General features: G+C 41.2%; 1 protein-coding gene across 1 annotated transcript in view; it reads right to left on the bottom strand.

Annotated features, from left to right (window-relative positions):
* Nucleotides 1-3,381: 3,381 nt before the first annotated feature.
* Nucleotides 3,382-24,677, bottom strand: part of FAM72A (family with sequence similarity 72 member A) — a 59,244-nt gene continuing 37,948 nt past the window's right edge. Inside the window, exon 4 of the mRNA XM_021003043.2 lies at nucleotides 3,382-3,648. Within this exon, the coding sequence (XP_020858702.1) occupies nucleotides 3,605-3,648 (44 nt within the window). The 3' untranslated portion in view covers nucleotides 3,382-3,604. The remainder of the gene's footprint in view (nucleotides 3,649-24,677) is intronic.

Raw genomic sequence — 24,677 nt, 5'->3', positions numbered from 1 at the left:
TTTAGTTGTATCCAATGCTTCATGACCCCATTTGGGGTTTTCAAGGTAGAGATACTAGAGTGGTTTGCCATTTCCTTCTGCAGCCCATTTTACAGACTAAGGAACTGAGACAAACATGGTGAAGTGACCTGCCCAGGGTCACACAGCTAGTAAGTATCTGGGGCCAGATTTGAACTCCGGTAGATGAGTCTTCCTGATTCCAAACCCAGTGCTCTATCCACTGCATCACCTACCTGTCACCTGGCACACAGTAGACACGTAATAAATGGTTTTTTTGGTCATTGGATTGCATTGTTCTGATTAGGTCCCTGGTCATCAGAGTCAGTATTTGCTACAAACTCTGGGATAACTTCCAAATGAATGCACGGATTATTTATCCAGTCTGCAGTTCCTCTGTCTGTCTGTCCAAGAACAGTAACCTCTGATTCACATCCCTATAAAAACCCAGGAGGAGGAAGTAGAGTTGTTGGCATTGGGGACATTATAGGGACTAATGTACCTTTTATTGCCCAGGAGCACACATTGCTGTTGCCAATGTCTTTGCATTCACTAACTTAACACCAAGAGGAAAGGGAGTCTGTCCACAGGGAATAGGGTGAAAGGGGTAGGAGGAGGAGAAAGGGGATACTTGGTTTTTTAAGTAGGCAGCTGAAAATAGAGGGATACCAAAGAGGCCCCTCAATTCCTGCCCCAAAATATCCAATAGCATCTTCCACTACTGATGTTTTTGCCTCTGAGTTCTCTCCATCTCCTCTCCATATTCTTTATATACCTAGTTCTTTTCATTAGGTACGTTACATTCTCTACAATCTTTACATTAGCTTTTTTTATATTCTCCCCCATTAGAATATGAGCTCTTTGAGGGCTGCTTTTTTCTCATCCCCTTTTTAAAAATCCCCAGCACTGGCACAGAATGAGCACTTTATGGAGGCTTGTCGACTGATTGATTTCCCTCAGAGCCAGAAATAACTTTAGAGAGCATACCCCCTCATTGTTCAGCTGAGGAAACCGAGGCCCAGAAGTTAAATGATTGTTTATACCGCCCTATTTTCATTTTTCAAACACATAATATAGCCAAGACTTTTAAAGGAAAAAAAAGAAACAAGATCCAGAAAATCATAATATAGTGAAATTAGCAATGGACATGATATCAGGAGACCTGGGTTTGAGAGATGACCCCTATTATTATATATTATATTATTATATGACTTATTAGCTGTGTGAGCCTGGGCAAATAAATCACTTTATCTCTGAGATTCTATTTCTTTATTTGGATAGTGAGGATGGAATTGTAGCATTTTAAAGCCCATCTAGTCCAACTTCCTCTTTTTACAGATAAGGAAACTGAGTCACAGGAAACAAAGTGTTTTAAAAGAAGTAAAGCCCAAGATCACACAGCTCAGAAGCTCTAGGCCTTCTGATCCTTAATCTGGAATGTCTGCCATTACAACATGCTAGACTATAGACCCCACAGCTCTGTGATGAGGAAAATGGTGTCAACCTTGAAGCTTTAAATAAGTGTGAGGTTTTCTGTTTTTTTCACCAAGCCCAGTGATTTCACTGTTGCAGGGAAATCATGAGGAAGAAACCCCCTCTACCAGTGTAGATTCGTAACTCTGCATCTAATAAGGCACTGAGAGAATAACTGAGTTGTCTAGGGGTCTTTCAGCCAGTATATGTCAGAGGAAGGACTGGAACTCAACTTTTCCTAACTCCAAGGTAAGCTTTCTATCCATTAAGAACTATTGCATCTCAAATATGAGCTACTAACATTAAAATACAAAAATTGCATTGATGGTAAATCAAATAAAACTAACATATACAATTTAAAAATTAGAGGAAAAAGCTGATTAAATGAAATTGAAAACTTGGAGAAATAATGTATGTTTTTCCCCCCAACATGTGCCTTATGAGGCAACTCAGTATTAACACTGGATAGAGCACTGGTCTGGGGGCAGGAGATTCATGTGCTTCACCAAGTTCTCTTTCAACTCATCTTTCCCTTTCTCAGTGTTTTTGTCAGGCAATATTTCTTATAGCCTGACCACCATCCTCTCCTATAAGATTTTACAAATGTGTTTATTTTTTAACTGGCTTTGTCCTTGACTGCTATATCTACTGGCAAGGAAATTAAGCATTTGATGTCTAGGATAGTTTCTGGCTTCTTTTGGATTCTTAGTGGCAGTTGATTTATGTCAGTTAAACCTTCTCTAGAAATGATAATAGTCTATGTTACTATCTATTCTTATCTATTTCATGTTTTCCATGCCAAGATGTTGTTTAAATAGGTCAGGTTGACATTGTCTCCACTGCATGCCATGTGTTTGCCTTATTTTTATTCTTAGACTTAGATACTGATTTTGATCATTACTCTAATAAGTTGGAAGTCTGATTGCTCATAGACAACTGATTTAGGTACAACTCCCACATCAGTAATCAATCATTTTCTGACTGTTAAAACCAATTTCATTTTAATGATGATATTTGATACTTTCTATGTCTAAAGCCTCCTGACTCTAGCTTTGAAGAAAGTATGCATAATCTATAGTCACTATGTCAGTAAGCATATTAGTGCCTACTACATTCCAGCATTGTGCCAAATGCTGAATTTTTATAGATGTGAGCCTTCTATATAATCTAAAAGCTTTTGACTACTCACATTTCTTACTCCTGAACCATATTTCCCAACATGCTTCCCACTTTCCTTCCCTATTGCTACCTTTGCATTGAAGTCACCACATATAAAACAGTATGTTAATTTAATTCGGAGCATCTTACTAGGCTCTTTACAAAATGTCTTGACCTTCTCATTTTCTTCAACAGATGTTGGAACATAAGCTGCAGCATTTTTTTTTCCATGGTAGTCTTCTTGTAAATGCTTATCCTGAGCACTGCAACTTAAAATGACCGAATGACCCATGAAATGATGTTTCTCATTGCCCTTGGATACACAATAAAACCAACCCCACCAACTTTTTTATTTGCCTCTCCAAGGAGAACCTTGGACCCATCCTTTCACTTAAATGCTTTACATTCTAGTTTCAGTCATTTATAATAAGAATGTCAATTTTGATATATGTCAGTCCTCCAATTTCAGTCTAGTATGTCCACTGGACAAAGATCTCCTATTTAGGGGACCAATAGATAAATTTATATTCATAGCCCTTTCTTACTACACTGCCACTGCCACTGCCCCTGCCACACAAGGTAGCTGCATAGAACCGAGGACTGCTCTGTGTCTTTCTATGTTTTCTGGTCACCTACTGCATAAGTAGACTTGTATAAATCACTTAAACTCTTTGAGTGTCAGTGATTTCATCTGACGTATCACTTTTATTTGTATTATAGATTCCTCTGAGACCCCCAAATTTTTTTAATGTTGTTTAATGACATCTCCCTTATCCTGTATTTGTGAGAAGTTGATTTTTTTAAAATTCATTGACATCTTTTGTTTTTACATGATGTACATTTTCCAATACATTTCCCCCAGAGTACCATTCCTATGAATGAAAAATGGGTAAAAAAAAAAAAGAGATAAAAAATAGTTCAGCAAAACAGCTAGATGATCCCATACTTTGTCCCTTTTTTGGATTTTCACCTCCTCTTAAACCATGTTGTTGCATTCTTCCTGATCCACAGACCATTCTCCTTGGAAAAGGGAAAAAATCAGAGTCAAAATAAATTAAATAATTCTTAATCAATATGAGTTCTTACCATTGTCTGTTAACGTCATCCTATCTATCCATGCAGTGGTCCCATCCCTTCTTTGATCTTCTTGCCTTCCAAATAGCTTTTAAAAATCCTTTTTGGGTGTCCTCAGCATTCTAAGTCAGTCAAAAATCATTCTTTTTTAAAATAAAGTTTAAGTGATTTATCCAAGTCTACTTATGCAGTAGATGACCAGAAAATAAAATTTTTATCTATATCTTTTTTTGAGCCTTTCCAAACTTTCCCCTTTTATTCTTCCCCATTCCCCCTCCCAGAGAACCATTCCATATAACAAAGATTTTTTTAATAGGAAGACAAAAAATCAGTAAAACTAAGTTGAAAGTATATGCCATTTTCCATACCTGTGGACCCTTCTCCAACCTTTGCAAAGGAATGATGGGAAGGTATCTTCTCATATCCCTTTTTGAGGGCCAAGCTTGTATTTTGTAATTTTGCAATATTCATTTTTGATTGCTTCATGGTGGCTGTTCTTTCAATTTATCTTGTTGTAAACGTTGTGTATATTGTTTTCTTGGCTCTGCTTGCTTCACTTTGCATCACTTCATATAAGTCTTTCCACGTTTTTCTGCATTTGTCATATGTACCATTTCTTACAGCACAAATATCCCATTCTGTGACATCCCTCAATTTTTTTAGCCATATCTCATTGGATATTTCCAGTTCTTTGCCACTGCAAAAAATACCTCAGCTCAATCTCGACTTGAGCACTTCTAACACAATTCTTAAAAGATTTTACATAGGCAATGTGTACTCCTTCCTCACCTCTGCCTAAAACTCCATTTAAACATGAGAACACGAGGCCTTTCCTGAACCCCTAGAGACACTAAGAATCTTTCCACTCCTCAATCTATGATACTAGAATCCCTTGGGAAGTTCTTGATTAAAATGCCAGAGCTGACCTGGAGTACCTGATGTTCTTTTTTTGTGTATGTTTGTTTTCCTTCTCTAGGTGCTTTGTTTGCCTTATCATGGACCTAATGGGAATCAGCTGGTGAAATCCAGGGGTGCTCTCATGCCAACCTGTTAATTTCCCATCAGCTGGATGGGGTCTATTCCAAGATGAGTGGCCCATTCAACATTATTGCTGTTTTCATTTTCCTCCCCAAAAAGAAGATTCTTGGCTCTGTTTAGGATGTAGATAAATGGAATAGGACTCAGGTGGGATATTAGCCTCCCCTGTCCAAAAATATCTTCTCTAATGGCTGATAGCTGAAATTTATCTATTATAAATTCATTTTAAAAATCAACATTATACCCTTATGCTAAAGCAAATGTCTTTATGGTGGTTAGTAGGCTATGTCACTGCCTCCTCTGGCATTAGCATCTCTTGGGCAACAGGGTCCTGGGACTGTGGGAGAGCCTCATAGCTGTTTCAGGCAAGGCTCTGATGATGTCTGAAAAAAGCCAAAAGTTGGAGTAGTGAACATTTTCCTTGTCCTTGGCTACCTGAGACAGAGTTGGGTAGGGTTATTTGTCTCCAAGGCATCTCTCTCACAGCTTTCCCATCTGGCCTGAAAGTTATTTACAAGCTGTTCCCCTCTTCCAACACTTCTCAAGCCAGTTCAGAATTAATCAGCTCCTGTTCTGTACCTGTTCTGTAGAAAGCCTGCACGAGAATGCTATAGGTGACCTAGTAAAAAAAAAGAATCTGCTTTTGGGGTTGGGGGCAGAGTCTAAAGGGGGACCCCCAGAGCAAATGATAAATCATAGATTTAGATATGGAAAGGACCTCAAATGCTATCTCCTCCAAATGCCTCGCTTTATAGGTGAGAAAACTGATGCCTAGGAGGGATAAATGACTTTCCCAAGGTCATACAAGTTGTTATCATTCAGCCATTTTTTAGTTGTATCAGACTCTTTGTGACCCCATTTGGGGTTTTCTAGGCAAAGATACTAGAGTGGTTTGCCATTTCTTTCTCAGTTTACAGATGAGGAAACTGAGGCAAACAGGGTTGCGTGACTTTCCCGGATCACATAGCTGATAAGCATCTGAGGCCGGATTCAAACTTGGGAAGACGAGTCTTCCTGATTCCAAGCCCAGTACTCTATTCATTGGGCCAAGTAGCAAGGATCAAAGGCAGGATTTGAACTCTGGTCCTTTGATTTCAGGGTCAGCCATCTTTCTACTAAGCCATACTAGGCGGTAATGAAAAAAAAATGACTCAGTGTAACCTTTCAGTAAAGAGGAGTAAACAGTAAAAATTGAAGACAATTTCTGAACACTGGTGCACCGAACACTTTTCAGCTGGTAGAGGAAAAAGAGGAGGAAGACATTTTCTGCTGAACTCCAGACTAGTTAAGCAGAACTGCTCTAACAATGACAAACTCCCATCTTTTACATGTATGTCTAAGTTCTAACAGAATGGGGGTGGGAGGAATCTCTGTTTAAATAATGCATTACTTTTGTCTGAAGTTTCTTTAGGGTGAGCATCTAGTTCAGTACTCCAAACTACTGGGCATTTAGGCGGGGTCTTTTAAACTTTATTTTTCTTCCCAGAAATAGCAAATTTCTGCTGAAGGGAGATGCTGAAGGCAGCACAAGCTACATAAATTTCAACTTATGTAGCAGACAGAGTTTAACCCTATTTAATGGCTTTGAAATCAATGGTTTCTTTCTTTTTTTTAATTTTTAAAAATTAATTAATTTTTAGTTTTTGACATTCATTGCCACAAGATTTTGAGTTCCAAATTTTCCCCATCTCTCCCCCCTCCCACCCCAAGACAGCGTGCATTCTGAATACCCTTTCCCCCAATCTGCCCTGCCTTCTATCACCCCCACTTCTCTTATCCCCTTCCCTTTCTATTTTCCTGTAGGGCAGGATACATTTCTATATCCCATTGCCTGTAACTTATTTCCCAGTTGCATGTAAAAACAATTTTTAACATTTGTTTTTAAAACTTTGGGTTCCAAATTCTCTCCCTCCCTCTGCATCCACCCTCATTGAAAAGGCAAGCAACTTGATACAGGTTATACATGTGTAGTCATACAAAACACTTCCATAGTAGTCATGTTGTGAAAAACTAACTATATTTCCCTTCATCCTATCTCACCCCCTGTTTGTTCTACTCTCTCCTTTGACCCTGTTCCTCCTCAAAAGTGTTTGCTTCTGATTACCTCCTCCCCCATCTGCCCTCCCTTCTATCATCTCTCCCTCTCTTATCTCCTTCCCCTCATTTTCCTGTAGGGTAAGATAGATTTCTGTACCCAATTGAGTTTGTGGGTTGAAAAGTCTGGAAATTGCTAGAGCTGCCCATGATTCAGTCCCCTGAGGACTGCTCCAGGTTCGCTGAAGCCTGGTCTTTGCCTGTGCAGCCCACACTGAACTGTGGTCCTCTCCCAGCCTGGCGCAACGGACCTTTCCCACCAACCATCCAGGTTGTTTTGGGCTGGAAATTTGTTTCACTCTGTCTTCTTGTGGGTTCTGCTGCTCTAGAATTTGTTTAGAGTCATTTTTTACAGGTTTTTGGAGGAGTTTGGGGGAGAGCTCAAGCAAGTCACTGCTTTCACTCGACCATCTTGGCTCTGCCCCTGTGGTTTCAAGTATAAATATATTAGGACATGGGATTGTAGATAGAGCTGGCTTAGTAACTCAGCACTTTTCAGTAAAATATAAACTAAGGCTGGGAGTCTTGTCTTACTGATTTATAAGCAAAGTACAAAATATATTTGGGAGTAGAGTGATCCCTGAAGTAGAGGGTTTGGATGGGAGAGTAGGTTTGTGGGAACGTAAGATGGTGGACCTGCTCTCTGAAGCACTTGCTGCTGTTGATCACCTCTTATAGGGGGCTTTTACTTCCCTTGGCCTCTGAGACACCCCAGCCCTCTGATTTCCTTATTTTTATACACATACACACACACACACATATGTGTGTGTGTGTGTGTCTATTGAATGTCTTTTTTTCTTACATTTCCCACAGTTCCTTCTGTATCTCTCTCTTCTAGAAAGCCATCCTTTGTAATAAAGAATTTTTAAAAAAGAAAAAGAGAAAAAAATTTTAGTAAAACCAATCAATACATCAAAAAACATCTGATATCATACACAGTCTTCTAGAGCTGTTCTGGGTCATATCTGCAAAGCCTTATAGGGAAGCATCTTCTCATTTCTTCTTTTGAGCTAACTTGACCTTTATAATTTCACATGTATCATTTTGGAGTGGTTGTTCTGTTCATTTTGATTCCTTTATTTTCTAATGGCTCCTTCTTCTTCTCCTTCATTGGTTCTTCATCCTTTCCCTGATTCTTTAAGATAGGTATTTTCCCAAGATTTTCTCCTTGGCCTTCTTGTTTCTCTCTACCCACTCTCAAGTGACAATCTCTGCATAGCTGAAGCCACATGTCTCCAGTCCTGATCTCTCTCTCTCTCTCTCTCTCTCTCTCTCTCTCTCTCTCTCTCTCTCCCTCCCTCCCTCCCTCTCTCCCTCTCTCTCTCTCTCTCTCTCTCTCTCTCTCTCTCTCTCTCTCTCTCTCTCTCTCTCTCTCTCTCTCTCTCTCTCTCTCTCTCTCTCTCTCTCTCTCTTCCTCTCCCTATCTTTAACTGCCTACAGGGCATCTCAACCTGTCAGCATCTCCTACCCAACATGATTAAAACAAAGCGTATCACCTGTCCTCCTAAGCCTGCCCCCTACTTCTGACTACTACTTCTGTGGGTGGCAATACCATAAGCCTAATATCTCATATTTAAAAGTTAAATATTAGCTTTTACTCTTCCTTCTCTGTTCTACTGGTGAGGGTAGGAGTGCAAACTCACCTAACTAACTATACCAAGCTGATCCCAAACCAGACCACACTTTCCACTCATCAGCTCCAGACATTTTACCTTGTAATCATGCTCATACCCCTTACCTGCCTGTTTTTCAACTATGCTACTCTGGGAACAGTAAGCATATCAAATATTACCATTGCTTCTGGGAAAGGACATGACAATCATTGCCCTGTGACTCTACTCACCATTCCTGTAACTACCCAAACCAAAAAACCCTTCTCTAGCTACCCCTTCCCTATATGAGTTATGTGCTCCTATTAGAATATAAGTTCTTTGAGGGCAGAGACTGTCTCATTTTTGTAATCACATCCCTAGCACCTAGCTCAGTGCCTGCCATTTAGTAGGAACTTAAATGCTTCTTCACTCACTCATTCATTCATTCATTCATCAATTCATTCATCATTCCCCTCTCCCTACAAGGGTCTGTCAGTTCTACCTCTACAACTTTTATCCTTGCTATAATGCTTGCATTGATTTTCTAATCCCATTACTGATACCCTAGCATACAAATTCCCATTGTAATAACCTCCTACTTCCATATTTCCTAGCCTCCTACTAGGAATTCTCTGTTAAAATCCTTCCAAGACTCCCTATTGCCTACTGTGTAAAGCTCAAACTCCTCAGATGGGAATTGGGCCTCCAATTCCTTGGCAGCACTCCACTTCCCAGCCATATCTCATAGTACTTCTCTCCTTGTGCTATAGGGTCCTTTCTCCATTCTCCATTTTTTCTTACTTTGTTATATTTGTATGTTAATGTATCCCATCTTCCTATTGGACTATGAGCTCCATTAGAGCAAGGATCATGGCTTAGCTAAATGTTGTATCTCCTCCATCCTCTAGCAGAACATTTAATAAATATTTGTTGAAATGAGTTGACTTGAATTTGAATTGAGTAGCTTAAATGCTAAGCTAAGGATTTTGAACTTTATTCTGTAGGTAGTGGGAATTCATTACAGATTTTGGAGGAGAGGGACATCATAATGCTATTTTAGGAAGATTAATCTATCAGTGGCATATAGGCTTGATTCAAGAGAGAGATAGGGACACAGAGAGAGGCAGAGACAGACAGAGAAGAAAGACAGAGAAAAACAGAGAGAGAAACAGAGACAGAGAAAGAGACTTAGTGGAAAATGGAGCCATTGAGAGCTTCAGAATAACATCACCAGAAGATATTGGTGGTCCTGAAGTTTTAGAGGCATGTGTTTTTCTTCCATATGTATGTCTTGGCCAAATATTCTCCCAAAATTTATACCTTCCATGGATATGCCTTGGCCACATTTGACACCTATATGTGCTTCTCCACACATTCCCTAAATGTGTTCATTCTTCCCATTGATGGTATGTGTATTTGTGGGAGAGTATGCCATTGGTTTATGGAGATGTTTCATGGTTAATTTTCTTACTAGCCTATTACATGAAATCTCCTTTTTTAAGTTAGTGTGTCTTCAGGCTGATGAGTGAAAGTAAATACATCAGTGGGGGCTCGTAAGCCATGATTTTGAGTGAACACTGACCAAAAAGAACCTTATACTTAGAGTACCTTTTTTGGGGGACCTATGTTTGACTCAGGATAACTCTAAGTGAAGCTTCAACAAATGCAAAGTCATCAAACTAAATTCTAAAGTGCTGAAGGGAGGGAGAGTAAAACAGGATGAGTCACCAATAGGCAGCATGGTAAAGCAGAAAGAGTATAGACTCGGAGTCAGAAGGCCTGAGTTTCACTCCTGGCTGCTATATTATCAGGTGTGTGATTACGAACGAGTCACTTTATTTCTCTGGCCCTCATTGAATCCTAGATTTAGAACTTGAAGTGACCTGAGAAGGGATCTAATCCAACCCCCTCACTTCACAGACCTAGAGGAAGTAAAATGATCTGCCCAGGGTCACCCAGCTCTTCAGTATAAAAGGAAGGATTCTCTAAAATGGGGAATGATACTTTCACTACTTGGCAAGATCATTGTGGGGAAAGGGATTTATAAAATTTAAAGCACTTTATTGATATTATTAATATTACATTATTCAATACGTAATATTGGATTTTATATATTCAACAATTATTAACCAGAACCTTCTAGGAGGTGGTGAGTTTGGAGGTGATGACTATAGATTGGCAGAGACAAAGGCCCAATCACTTGGGAGGGTAAGGGGTAACAGGACACTTTCATTCTGTTTTGGAACCAAATGAGTAAGTTGGGTAAAGAGCATGAGCTCTTTCGAAGGGTGATGATTTGGCTGGTGTGGCTATTGTTTCTCATCCTATAGCAATTACAGGTTGTCTCTGCTCCCCTCGGGCAATGGATTGAAGTAGGAACAGGTATCAGTGCAGAGCTCTTGGGTTCCTTGCGTCCAGTATTTCCAGGGGCCCTGAGCTCCATTTGAGTTCCACGCTCTTAGACTGTCCTTTTTACATATATTAATGTGTTGCCATGTAAAGTAATGAGTACCCAGGTGAGTCACTAGACATGTTTGAACAGATGCTGAACAAAGGATCAATCATCTGTCAGAGGTATTCTTTCTTTGGCTGAGGGATGAGGGTGGTGGTAAACTAGATGACTTTTGAGGTTCCTTCCACCTCGGAGATTCTCAGAAGTGAAAAGACCACATCTCTCTGGCCCTGTGGCTTTCCTGGTAATAAGTCTCCCAGAATGCCTGGACACTTGAGAGGAGGAGAGGGAAATCAGGACGCTCTCTGTAAGCCTCCCACCAAAGAAAGGTCACAGTATCCAGACCTATTATTCACAATATAAGCCTCACTTTTCCCCCCTTCTCTCCAAAATTAGGCATCTATAAAACTCAGATAAGGCCTATAACTGATGTTATTAGATTTCATTGTCTAGTTATCTCTTTTTTCCCCTTCAAAGAAAACTCATTTTGTGAAGGAGGATGGTGGCCTATATTCTGACCAATATGGTAAATCATTGAAAAAATAACTGAGCGGAATGTTTTCAAGTCTAGAGACTGGGCCAACCTCAAGCAAAATTGTAAAATAAGTTTGTGGTTGGCACCTTCCTGTGTGTCGGGATCATACCCAAGGTATTGCAGTGAGGTGGTCCCATCCATGGAGCACTGGACCTGGACTCAGGATAGCCCCTAGTTCAGATACAGCTTCAAACATTTACTAGGTTTATGACCTTGTGTCCGTCTAACTCTCAATGGAGCTTCTGTTTTCTCATCTGTCAAATGGAGATAATAATAGCACTCACCTCTCAGAATTGGTTTTGATGCTAAAATGCGATTACTATTTCTAAAGCATTTTGCAAACCTTAAAGCACTATATACTTAAAGCAAGACCAATAATAGCTAATAATAGCTAACAGATACAGCCTAATACAGCAGAAGTAGCATGAGCTGAGAAGTCAGAGGTCCCAGATTCAAATTCTCTTATCAGTAAACTGTTTTGTCTTGGAAAATAAATCAACAAGCATTTATTAAGTTCCTACTATATGCTGACATCTTTGAGCCTCAGTTTCCTCATCTGAGGACTAGATGATGTCTAAGCTTCCTTTGCCTGTAGACCTATGATTTATATAGTGCTTTATGTTTTACAAAGTATCCTGTAAAATTTTTTTATAAAGTATTATCTCATTTATGCTTCATAACAACCCTGTGAGGTAGGTCCTTTTATTATCTTCATCTTACAGATGAGGAACCTGAAATTGAAGGCAAGTAAGTGAGTGCCCACGGAGGGTCACAAGGCACAATTTAAACTCAGGTCTGCCTGCTTTTGTCTATCATCTACACTACACTGCTTGTCAGGAGCTGTAGCTGAGTAGGTGTCATGAGTATGGCTTTCCCTGTTAGGATATTAGGGAGTTGAAGGTAGTTTGGTTGGATGGTTTCCACACAGTAGAGGACAGAGTCATCCTGAGAACCAGATCACTAACTGCGAATAGCAATTGTAGAGATAGAGAGGTCAAAGCAATAATTAATGTCTGAAGCAAAGACAAGGGCAAAACTGAACAACTAAGTCCAAGGAGAGGGGAGTGGGGGGTCTCAAGATTCATGAACAGGAGCTGGGCTGCAGGAGATTAGTACTGAGGTAGGCAACAGGGTGCCAGCCAAGCCAATCAAAGAGTTCTTTCAATTTGTCCCACACCCTCAACCATTCTGTGGGCACATGAATGTTTTCTGCTTTGCTGGATTCCATGAGCTCTTGCTCTCCAGCTTCTGCTGAATTCATTTCATCTGGCAAGCTGACCTCATTTTTCTCTATGGCTACAAACATCTCTAAGCCATGGCAGATCCTGCCCTCCTTGGGCAATCCAGTGCCCATACCCCACCACAGTCCCCCTTCCCTGGGCAATGCCTGAGGATCCAAATTACCCTTTTTCTCCTTCCCAGTAAAACTCTCACTGCTCAAGTGTCCAGCTCTCAGCCATTTGTAACTGGAGAAAGCTTATCTGGGCAACCTACTCACAGTAAGAAGGCCTGGACATGCAGTCGGGAAGACCTGGGCTTGAATATCACCTATGACATGTGTACCCTGCTGTCAAATGAGGAGGTTCCATCTGACCTCAAATGCCCCCTCTAACTCTAATTCTATGATCCTGTGATAATTGATACCAGCATAAATGTGGAATAGGGCATGGAAATAGGAGTCAGGAGCACTGGGTTCTACTTTGGTTTCTGCCGTGAAATAGCTGTGTGACCTCTCTAGCCCCATTGCTCAACTCTACTTCCCTCATTCCCTGGCCTCTTTCAAGACCCAGCTCAAGGACCCTTGCTATCGTCGAGTCCTTTCGGTCATGCCCAACACTTCATGAGCCCATCTGGGGCTTTCTTGGCAGAGATACTGGACTAGTTTGTCACTTCCTTCTCCAGCTCATTTTAAAGATGAGGAAACTGAGGCAAACATAGTTAAGGGACTTGCCCAGAGTCACACGGCTAGTAAGTGTTTGAGATCAGATTTGCACTTAGGAAGATGAATCTTCCTGACTCCAGGCCTAGCACTCTATCCACTGTGCCACCTGGCTGCCTACACTTGGCACATAGTAAGTGCTTACTACATGCACCTGTTGACTGTTAAATGATTGACTCCCAGGGCTTGGCAATTCTGGTCATCTTCTTCTTGACTCATTCCAGTGTATATGTCCTTTCTAAATTGCCGTGCCAGAACTGAGCAGAACCCTCCCAAGAACAGAGTGGATGCTGTTGTTACTTCAAAGTTCATTGTTTATTTCATCCTCCCAACTAGACAAGTTCTGGTTTATGATTGTGATGGAATACTATCATGCTACAAGAAATGACAAGCAGGGTGCTTTCAGAAAAACCTGGACTTACGTGAACTAATGCAAAGCAAAGTGAAAGAACCAGGAGAACGTGGTACCCTGTAACAGCCACAGTCTGTGATGACCAGCTGTGAATGACTTAGCCATTCTCAGCAATACAATGATCCAAGGCAGGGGTGGGGAACCTGCAGCTTTGAGGCCACAGGTAACCTTCAAGGTCCTTGGGTGTGGTTTTTTGACTGAGTCCCAGTTTTACAGAACAAACCCTTTTATTAAGGGGATTTGTTCTGTGAAGTTAGGATTCAGTTGAAGGGGCACACTTGAGGACCCAGAGGGCCACATGTGACCTTGAGACCACAGATTTCCCACCCCTGATCCAAGATAATTCTGAAGGACTTATGATGAAAAATGCTATACATCTCCCAAGAAAGAACTGATGGAGTCTCTATGCAGATGAAGCATACTTTTTAAAAATATCTTTCTGTTTCTTTTCTTTTTTTGTTTGTTTTCTTTTACAACATAAATAATATGGAAATATGTTTGCATGACTGCACATTGTATAACCTATATGAAATTGCTTGTCTTCTCAATGAGGGAGAAGAGAAGGGAGAGAGGAAGAAAATTTAGAACTTATAATTTTTTTTAAAAAGACTATTAAGAAATTTTACATGTAATTGGAAAAGTATTTTTAAATTAAGCCCCCGCTCCCAAAGAATAAGTCATTTCCTACCATGGCTTGAACAGGCAAATAAACAATTAAGAAAAGAAATGGCAACTATGCTACCTGGCCTATTTGAAACTGAAAATATATATGACTGTCTCGAAAAGACAGCAATGATTATGGCCTTGTTAGTTGAAGTGAACTGTTCTGACTCAAAAGAACTCTGTTCAGAAATTCTTTTTGAAACTGAGGATGAGAACAGTTTAACAGATGTCACCATACCCAGCATTAAGCATCTCAAACCAGAGGGGAAAACCAGACAAGATTAAAAATTCAGACAGTATAATGAGCAAATAGGTCAAAAGGGAAGACATTTTCATAGGTTTTACGGCATCTGACATTTTCCCCTGGTGTCTTATGAAATTCAAGTTTTTATGTATCTTCCAACCATAAAAATGATGTCATTTACTGTTGTCTATATATATATTGTATGTTTTGTTAAAAATTGTGTCTAAAAGGGGGCTTTTTATTGCACTTCACCCATTGCCTTGACCATTGACCTATTCTTGCTGAATAGATACTTTTAGAATCAAATTTGTTGGCATCCTTCTACCATATAAAAAAAGTCACGTTCTATTCAAATTCCAATTTAAGAGATATTCAACTTATTTTTAAAAAATAATAGTTTCCTAGTCTCACCCAGGATTACACAGCTAAGTGCCAGGCTTGGAGCCAGGAAGACTCATCTTTCTGAGTTCAAATCTGGCCTCAGACACTTACTAGCTGGGTGACAGTTAAGTGATTTGTGTGCAAGTCACTTAATCCTGTTGGCCTCAGTTTCCTCATCTGTAAAAGGAGCTGGAGAAGGAAGTGTCAAACCAGTCCGGTATCTTTGCCCAGAAAACTCCAGATGGGGTCATGGAGAGCCAGATGCGACTGAAATGGCTGAACAAAAGCAACAGAGGATCTGAGGCAAGATTTTAAATTCACATTTTCGTGCCTCCAAGACCAACATTCTAGCTACTGTGCCAGCTAGTTATTTCTTCTGTGCTATTTTTGTATGTTATATTGCAGACGTCTATACATATATGCACATCATACATGTGCATTAACATATATATACTCACAAGTCTATACATGTATGTGTAAATGTGTATGTGTATACATGTATATATACATGCATAGGTGAGACATAGAATATGCATATGTTATAAGTAATAAAATCTATAGATCTAGCTATCTATCCAAAGATTGTGTATAGAGACCACTTAAAATGATAAAGTAGAAAGAAATAGCTACGCTTCCTCAGAGGCAATTCGGCGGAGCAGCGGTTAGAGTGCTGGTCCTGTAGTAAAGAAAATCTGAAAAGAACCTCTGTCAGAGGTTCAAGGTCAAGCACCGCTGTCTGCCTCATTTTTGCCATCTGTAAAACAGGAATAATAACAGCACCTCCCTTACAGGGTTGTCATCAGGATCACATGAGATAATATTTGCAAAGCCTTCAGCACAGTGCCTGGCACATAGTAGGTGCTATATAAATACTCATTCTCTTCCTCTTCCCTCTCCCTTCCCAGTGCAGCTCCACCCACAGCCCCCAACTGCATGAGCACAGATCTCAGACAAGGGCCACCCCAAGCCGTGATCAGAAATCCAAGTAGAAACCACAGCGGATCATTTTTCCAGCACAGGCTCACAAATTCAGCCCACAGGAAGTGATCAGGGCAGAAACTATCAGGCCCCGGAAGCAGAACAAGGGGACTGGGATCTCATGTTCAGCCCCAGGGCACAGGGGCTCCAAGTCCATAGCTCTAACCTTGGAGACGGAATCTTAGGACTCAGCCTCTCCAGGCAAAGAACAGGTCCCCAGCTGCTGTGGGGCTGGCCCTGTAAGCTGCTGGGAGCCAGAGAAGGTGGGCGAGGACCTGACAGTCCCTTCTAGCCTTAACCCAAAGTTCCAATCAGAGAAGTAAGGCTGGACAAATGAATAAACAAACAAACAAAAAGCTATTTTGATGCCTACCTCCCAGCACCTGCCTCCGGGCTTGTTGTAAGAATTAAATAAGACCATAATTGTAAAGTGCTTAGTGCGCTATATAAATTTTAGCTACCAGGATGATGCTGCCAGGGATACACACTATGTGAACCCAGAAGAAAAGAAAAACTCTGAGACATCTGTAAGCAAAAATTCGGAGAAAAACACAGCTTAGCCACAAGCAGAGTAAGACCAGCAGGATGGGGAAAGGTCTGAAGGTCGTGGCATATGAAGGCCAGTCAAAAGCATCGGGAATATTTAGCCAGAAGAAGGGAAGACATAGAAACAAAATGAGGGTTATTTTCAGGTAGTGGAAGAAGGGTTAAGCTTGTTCTCTTTGGTCCCAGAGAGCAGAATTAGAAGTAGAAGAAAGTTCCAGAAGGGTAGATTGAGACTCGGTGTGAGGACCAACTTCCTCACAGTTAGTTAGACTCAAGTGGAAAGGGTTGCCTAGAGAAGTAGTGGTTTCCCCCTTCCTAGAGGCCTTCAAGAAATGTCATATGGACGCTTGCTGGGTATGTCGTAGATTCTCATTCAGGCAGAGGTTTGATCAGATGACCCAAGATGCCCTTTCCAAGTCCACTATTCAGCGATTCTGTGCAATATGGGACGGCAGCTCAAGGAAGAGATTGCAGGGGTGGCCATAGTGATCTGGGGGCCAAGCTTCATAGAATGCAAGAAGCCGTGGGGGTCAGGGAAAGAAGGGAGAAGGGAGAGTCTAGAATGAGAAATGGGAGAGTCATGGACGGAACCTCAAGGGACCCCACCTTTCAGGGGCAGGAGAACAAGAGGCCAAACTAAAAGGGGACTGGCTGTGGGATGGTTGCTCTAAGCCTCTGCCTCTCCTTTGCTCTGCCTGAGCTCATTCACAAGATATTAGTTTACATGCGGCAGCTTAGCTTCTGGGTCACACCTCATGTGTTCTAATGAGGGCCCAGAATTACAGCTGTATGTCAGGTAGAAGAGAAGTGTTTATTCTGCCAGCCAGCGGGTGCAGGTTAATAAACATGGATGTCCAAAACCTATTCTCAGGTTTCAGGGTTCTGGGAGACCCAGGTACATGACCATCACCAGGTGCCATTTGAAAATTTCATTAGGTGTCTTCAGGGTTTTTCACCTATTTGTTAGTCCCTGGTTCGACCTGATTATACCTAGCAGGTAACTAGAGACCTGGGGAATAAGAAAGCCCAGCAGAGACAGGACTTACAGATAAGGTCTGCTCTGGGCAGGCAGGTACTGATTCTTTCCAGGCAGGGAAAAGAAGGTATCTCCCATTTCATAGGTGCTCTCCATGTCACCATGAACAGGGATTACAGAGTATATTGGAGTAGAAACCAAGTCCTCCCAAACAGTGGTGTTACTTTAAGACCCTTCTCTGTCCTCTAACCACTTCCTTATGAAGAAGGAGGCATCTGTTTCTTGATTTTACACAATGGAGAAAGTGAGGCCAAAGAGAAGAAAAGGCTTGCCAATGGTAGAGCTGTATTCATGGTCCAAGGTTTTCCCATCTGGTGTGTCCTATATCTCTGGCACTAAATCAGCCTGCAATTCTTGTTCCCTTCCCTCTCCCATTCATGTTTCACACTCTCCCTTCATGCATATCTCATTTATCCTTTACTAGATTGACAAGAGTCCTCTGGTGTATAGGGTGGAGGTAGGGAGTAGGGCAGGGAAAATATGGCAAGGGAGTTTTCTAGGTTATGATGGGCCCTTTCTTTGTCTTTAAGTAGGACCACAGAGTATTTAGGAAAATGATTGGGGTGGAGGAAGGGGAGCAGGAAGGGAGAGCAAGAAGGGATGTTAAACTGAGATGTTGCTCATTTCCTCTCATAACCCTTCTTTATTACTCTGAGGGGAGGGAGATAATTCTATCTTCAAATGGATCTGTGATCTCAGGAATTCTCTCCAACAACATATATCCCAGCCCAATCTCTTCCAGCCCATTCTGAAGGATTCCAGTCCATATCCTCTATAAGTTTGTCATGAGGGTATAACAGATGTGCTAGAAACCTTCCTCAACTTGGACAAACATTTTGCTTGCCTGACGATACCATGGAGCTTTCTGGCTGTCCATCTGTCATCATTTGCCCTAGCCACTTGACTAGCCTGTCTTCCTTTCTTGTACTCTCAGACTAATGTGAGAATTTGATTTACCTGGCCAGTTGATCTAGCTAGTAGCTTTTATGCTAAAAATATAGCGTGTCATAGTCAGGGATGTACTGGATCCAACCCTTAAGGGTTCATGAGAGGTGATTTAAATTTTCAGTACAAGCATTTATTCCTCAGAAATTGGCAAACACTACAAATCTAGTCTTGATTTATTGTTTTGATTATATTGATGTAAGAACTGATTGAGAAAATGTTAATATAAAGATTAAACTTAAAAGCATGTCATTGGGAGGGGGGAGCTGGTTGTTAAACATTTACCAGCACACCCGTGATCACAGTGGAAAAACACAGGCTTTGGAATCAGAGGACCTAGGTTTGGAGTCAAGGGGTCCCAGCACTCCTGGTTGCTACCTGTATAATTTTAGGTAGGTCATTAACTCCTTCTAGGCTTTGGATTCACCTATGAAATGAGTGGGTTGGACAGTCAGGGTGGGGAACCTACAACCTTGAGGCCACCTGTGGCCCTCTAGGTCTTCGGGTGCAGCCTTTTGACTGAGTCCAAGTTTTACCAAACAAATCCTTTTATTAAGGGGATTTGTTCTGTGAAGTTTGGAATCCGTCAAAAGGTCACACTTGAGGACCTAGAAGGCCACATATGACCTCGAGGTCACAGATTCCCCACCCCTGGGGTCTCCAAGACAATATTCAGCTCTAAATCCTACAATGCACAGTCTTTGGCTCAAAAGGACCTGTCAGGTGGCAGAAACTTTTACGAAAGCCAAGGGCTGCAGTGGAGAAAAGGGGACTCGGCAGCAAGTTGTAATGACCTCATACTCACCTTGAAATCAGAAGATGTGTTCTGAGTCCCATGTCTACTATTTCCTAGCTGGGTTCATGGAGTCATAGCTCAAGAGCTGACAGCTACCTCAAAGGTCATTGAGTCTAACCTATTCATCTGACAACTGAGGAACTAAAGCTAAGAGAGAAATTAAGTAAGTAACTTGCCCAAGGTCACACGGTTAGTAAGGGACAAAGCCAGAGTTTGCACCTGCTGCTCTAATTCCAAACTCAGCCCACTTTCCTCTGTGATGATGGGCAATTTGCTTTAACCTCTGTGAGCCTCAGTTTCCTCATTTGTAAAAGGGGATAATAATTATTGTGCTATTTTACTAGCTTGTCATGAGGAAAGCACATTGTAAATTGTAAAGTGACACAAATATGTTATGATGATGATGATGATGGTAGTGACGATATCATCTAATAAATGAAGGACAGAGATCAACTTCATTTTTTTTTAATTATTATGGGGGCAGCTAGGTGGTGCAGTGGATAGAGCACCAGCCCTGAAGGCAGGAGGACCTGAGTTCAAATCTGGCCTCAGACCAAACACTTGACACTTACTAGCTGTGTGACCCTGGGCAAGTCTTAACCCTAATTGCCTAAAAAAAAAAATTGTTAAGAACTAGAAAATCATCAATAAACATAAACATTTCCATTCAGAAATAAGGCCAGAAAAAGGATTGTATATGAATCTATGAATCTATTACATACAGCTTGTTTATTGTGGTAAAGCAACATTGTCCTGCTTGCTCTGTCCTTTTCTGTTCCTTTCTGTGTATTTCTTTAAAATGTTACTTTACACCATCACAGTCCCTTCTCTCCTCCAGCAGTGCTCCACGCCACCCAAATAAAAGCCGTTTCTTATATCAAATAAATGTAGTCAAGAAAAACAAATTTGTTTTACTGGTCATATATGTCTTGTTCTGCATCTACAGATCATCATCTCTCCATTAGGAGGTAAGAGGTCTGCTTCATCACAAGTCTTTTGTAATGATAACTAATTACTGTGTTGACCAAAGTTTTAAATCTTTCAAAATCATTTTCCTTTACGGTATTGTGGTCATTACATAAATAGTCCTCCTGGTTCTGCTCTCTTCATTCTGCATCAGTTCATATTTCTCTTCCCAGGACTCTCTGAATCATTCCCTTCAGTCATTTCTTATGAAACAATAATATTCCGTTATGTTCACATAACATAATTTGTTCAGCCATTTCCCAATTATTAGGAACCCACTTTGTTCCCGGTTCTTTCCCACAGCAAAGAATACTGCTATAAATATTTTTGCACGTATAGGTCCTTTCCCTTCTGTCTTTGATCTTTTTGGGGTAAATGCCAGTAGTGGTATTACTAGGTCAAACGGTAGGCATCATTAAATGTCTTGGGTATAGTTCCAAATATTTTTCCAGAATGGTTGGTTGGACCATGGACCCTCTTGAAAACGTCATTTTTCCTGTTTGTCATCTCGGCCTATCGATGGGTATAAGATGGAATTTGGAGCATTTTTTCCCCTGGAGCTTTTGATGACTTGGCTTTCTTCTTTTGGGAACTATCTGTTCATATCATCTGAATGAGGGTAGCCCTACTACTCCCAAAGCCTTGTTTCATGTCCATGATGGTTTTACCATTGCTTCTTTGCATCTGACATTAGAGCCAGATGACAGCCTTAGTTCATTCATTTCACAATGTAGTCATTCTAGTGAACCTCTGTCACCCCCCAGCCTCCTTCCTCCACCCTAGAGAGGTGACATCCCATACAGAGCAATAAGATCTCTGACAAAGAGGACAAAAGTGATAGCCCCTTGGACCAGAAATGCATCTCAAGGTACCTCTGTAGCTTGGAGGCTGATGCTCAAAGTTAGGTTGGTTATTTTTTTTCTATTTTGTTTGTGTGTGTTTGCTGGATTGAAACCTTCATCTAGACAGCGTGTCTGTGTGTGTGCGCATGGGTGCTCTTGAGCACTATCTTTTCCTGAATAATAGCTAAAACGCTGGAGAAAGCTGTAGGCGGGAAGAGATCAAAGCTTCCTCTCTGCTGGCTCTTCAGGGAGTCTGGTGTGCTTCAGGCTGATTAGGCTTCTCACAGCATGAGGATAAAGAGATGGAAGAGGAAGGGTAAGAAGCCTAAGGAATGCTCCAAGAGCAGTCTTTAAATATGTAAAGGGTGGTGATGTGGAAGAGGAAGATTTGTTCCCGGTGGTTCCAGAGGTCAAAGGCATCCTGAGATGAAAGTTACAGAGACGCAGATAGTGATTTAATATTAGGATGAAATCCTTGAGAATCAGAGTTACGTGATAACAGCATGGGCTGACTTGGAACATAGCTCATCTCCATCAAATCAAGCGTTTGGTAGAAGTTGGGTAACCATCAGCTAGGGATCATGGGTCCAGGGTTAGAAGGGACAGCAGAGAGGACCTTTAGCAGGGAATCCTGAATGGATGAAAATTAGACTAAATGACTAAAATTAAGTCTAGAACTAGAAGGGCCCTCAAGACAACCCTCCCATTTTACAAGTGAGGAAACTGAAGTGGAAGGAAATGAAATGACTTGTCCAAGGCCACTCTTCTGAGATAGGATTTGAACTTCTGAGTCATTTCTCTTTTCCCTGTACCATGCTGCCTCCCCACTTAAGATTGCCTCCAAATCTAAGTCTATGGTTTTAAGATTCCAGAATAAAGTCTAAGTTATCACATAAGGCCTTAATAGCTAACATTTACATATGGCACCTACCATATGCAAGGCACTGTGCTAAGCACTTTACAAATATTATCTCATTTGATCCTCACAATATTCTTGGGAGGTAGGTGCTATTATTATCTCCATTTTACAGGTGAGGAAACTGAGGCAGAGTCTGAACACAAAGTGTTCAGTAAGTGTCCAGTAAGTGTCTGAACTCAGGTCTTCTTGACTCCAGGCCCAGCGCTGTATCCCCTGTACCACCTTGTGGCTACCGCTCCACCCAGGTGCTAAGACCGTAACTTTATCTCTGATTATTTCCCAACATAAGACCATAGCAATCTTTGAATGCCCTTCCCCTTTTGTCCCTTAAATCTCTCCAGATCCTCCTCATCTTTTAAGGCCTAGCTTTAAGTACAACCTATTCCATGATGCCTTTTTTTATTTTACCAGTTTGGAGTAAGCTCTCTGAGATCCTGGAGTACGCTGTTAGTGCCATTAATTTGGAGTTCTTCATCATAACCTTACAGACTCTTAGTGCTGACAGATGAGGAGACTGAGTTCCACAGACAGTAAGTAAGTTATTCAAGATTATTTAATTTTTTATGTGTATATGTGTGTGTGTGTGTGTGTGCATGTATGGCTTGTGTATATATGGTTTTTCACATATATAAGACTTCTGCCAAGTTATAATGTAAGATCTTGGAAGAAATGATGGAATGGAAAGACCTCTGAACCTGAAATCAGGAGACTTGGGTTTCAATCTCAGCTCTAATACTGATTAGTTCTATGACACTGGATAAATTTTGGGATTATTAGATAAGACCCAAAAAGGACTTTCGAATTATCTAGTCCAGGGATCAGAAAACTATGACCCCCTGCCAAATCCTGTCTGCTGCCTGTTTTTGTATAGCATTCACCATTCTCTCCATTATGGTCAACTATCTCTGAACAAGTAAGCAAATAAACAACCATACCTGGTCATTTTAAGAAGGAAAGGATGCTAAAAACTGGAGAACCCAGGAAAGAATATAAAAGGATGACGAGATTCTAAGAGGTGGATTTGAAGAGGGAGTCTTGCCTTCCGAATATAGAGGCAATTTTACAAAGAGTCAGAGGTAGGTACTGGAATATCAGGTACATGTAAGGAAGAGATTATAGGCCTGTTTGACTAGAACTGAGAGAAAGGTGGAATAATATGAAATAAGGTTGGACAGGTAGGTGGGAACCAGACTATAAAGGGATTAAATGCCAGGCTGAGGATTTTGCATTTCTATCCTAGAGTTAAAACGGAGACATTAATTTGGAAGGAGTTCCTATGTCCAGATTTCTATCAAATTCTCCTTGGGGCTGATGAGTTTCAGTCTCAATCTAGGCCAGGACAGGTAACTGACAAGTCTGTAAACAATGCTGCCCTCTACTGGCCTAAAAGAAACCTAAATGAAAATTCTAATGCGGACATTACTCCTTGGCTAGTGAGCAGGTGGCAGAGATGAGAGGCATTAGGAACAGTTCATTTGTAGAGAAATTAGTGGCGGCTGAGACTGAGTGGGGAGAAGCTGAGGGGCTCCCTCAGAGGGCAACCAGGAGGGTGATCAGTAAAAAACATGGATTTTATATATATATATATATATATTTTTTTTTTTTTTTACACAAAAAGAGAAGTGAGGCCAAGTGTGGGAGTCCCTACATAGTGGGCTGGCAACCAGTGAGCTCACTCATATTGCTTTGGAAGGGTCAGATCACCAGCGATGTGTCAGATGTTCTTTGTTGGGTCTCCACAAACACCAAGAGCAGCAGAGTGGCAAGAATGTGGGATCTGGAGCTGGGCAGGCTTGTCTTCATGAGTGTGAGCATTTACACCTCAGAAACCACTAAACGCTATAAACTGGGTCTTGGTTACTTATTTCTTTGATTGTCTAGACTCAAGAAAGTGATGGAGAAAACATTAGTCGTGCAAGATTAATCTGATCTGGTAATTTAGCAGTACAGCATTGTCAGAGGACCTGGAGTTGATTCCCAGCTGTTATTTCCCAGCTTTGCTACCTTAGACAAGTCACTTAATATCTTTGGGCCTCAATGTCCTCCTCTGTAAAATGCAGCCTGGGGCAATGGAAAGAGGGCTGGAGTTGGAATTAGAAGACACAGGTTCAAATTCTGGCTCTGCCCCTGACTACCTATGTGACCTTGAGCAAGCCCGGGGCAGCTAGGGAGTATTGAGCCAGAGGCAAGAAGACCTAAGTTCAAATTCACCCTCCTGTGCTTCCTTGCCACGTGGCCCTGGGCAAGTCACTAAATTTCTGTTTGCCTTAGTTTCCTCAACTGTTAGTTAAGGATAATTGTAGCACCTATCTTATAGAACTGTTGTGAGGCTCAAATGGGATAATATTTATAAATCTCTTAGTATAATGCTTAGAACAGAGTAGGTGCTTAATAAATGTTTAGTTCCTCCATCTTTTCATCTCAGTTTCCTGATCTGTAAAGTGAGGGGCAGTTAGGTGGCTCAGTGGATAGAGTACTGGGCCTGGAAACAGGAAGACTCATCTTCCTGAGTTCAAATCTGGCCTCAAACATTTCCTAGCTGTGTGACCCTGGGCAAGTCACTTAACCCTGTTTGCTTCAGTCTCCCCATCTGTAAA

This window comes from Phascolarctos cinereus, unplaced genomic scaffold, assembly GCF_003287225.1.
Source record: "Phascolarctos cinereus isolate Bilbo 61053 unplaced genomic scaffold, phaCin_HiC Scaffold_5;HRSCAF=322, whole genome shotgun sequence".
Classification (NCBI taxonomy): Eukaryota; Metazoa; Chordata; class Mammalia; order Diprotodontia; family Phascolarctidae; genus Phascolarctos; species Phascolarctos cinereus.
This window is presented reverse-complemented; position numbering and strand designations above follow the sequence as displayed.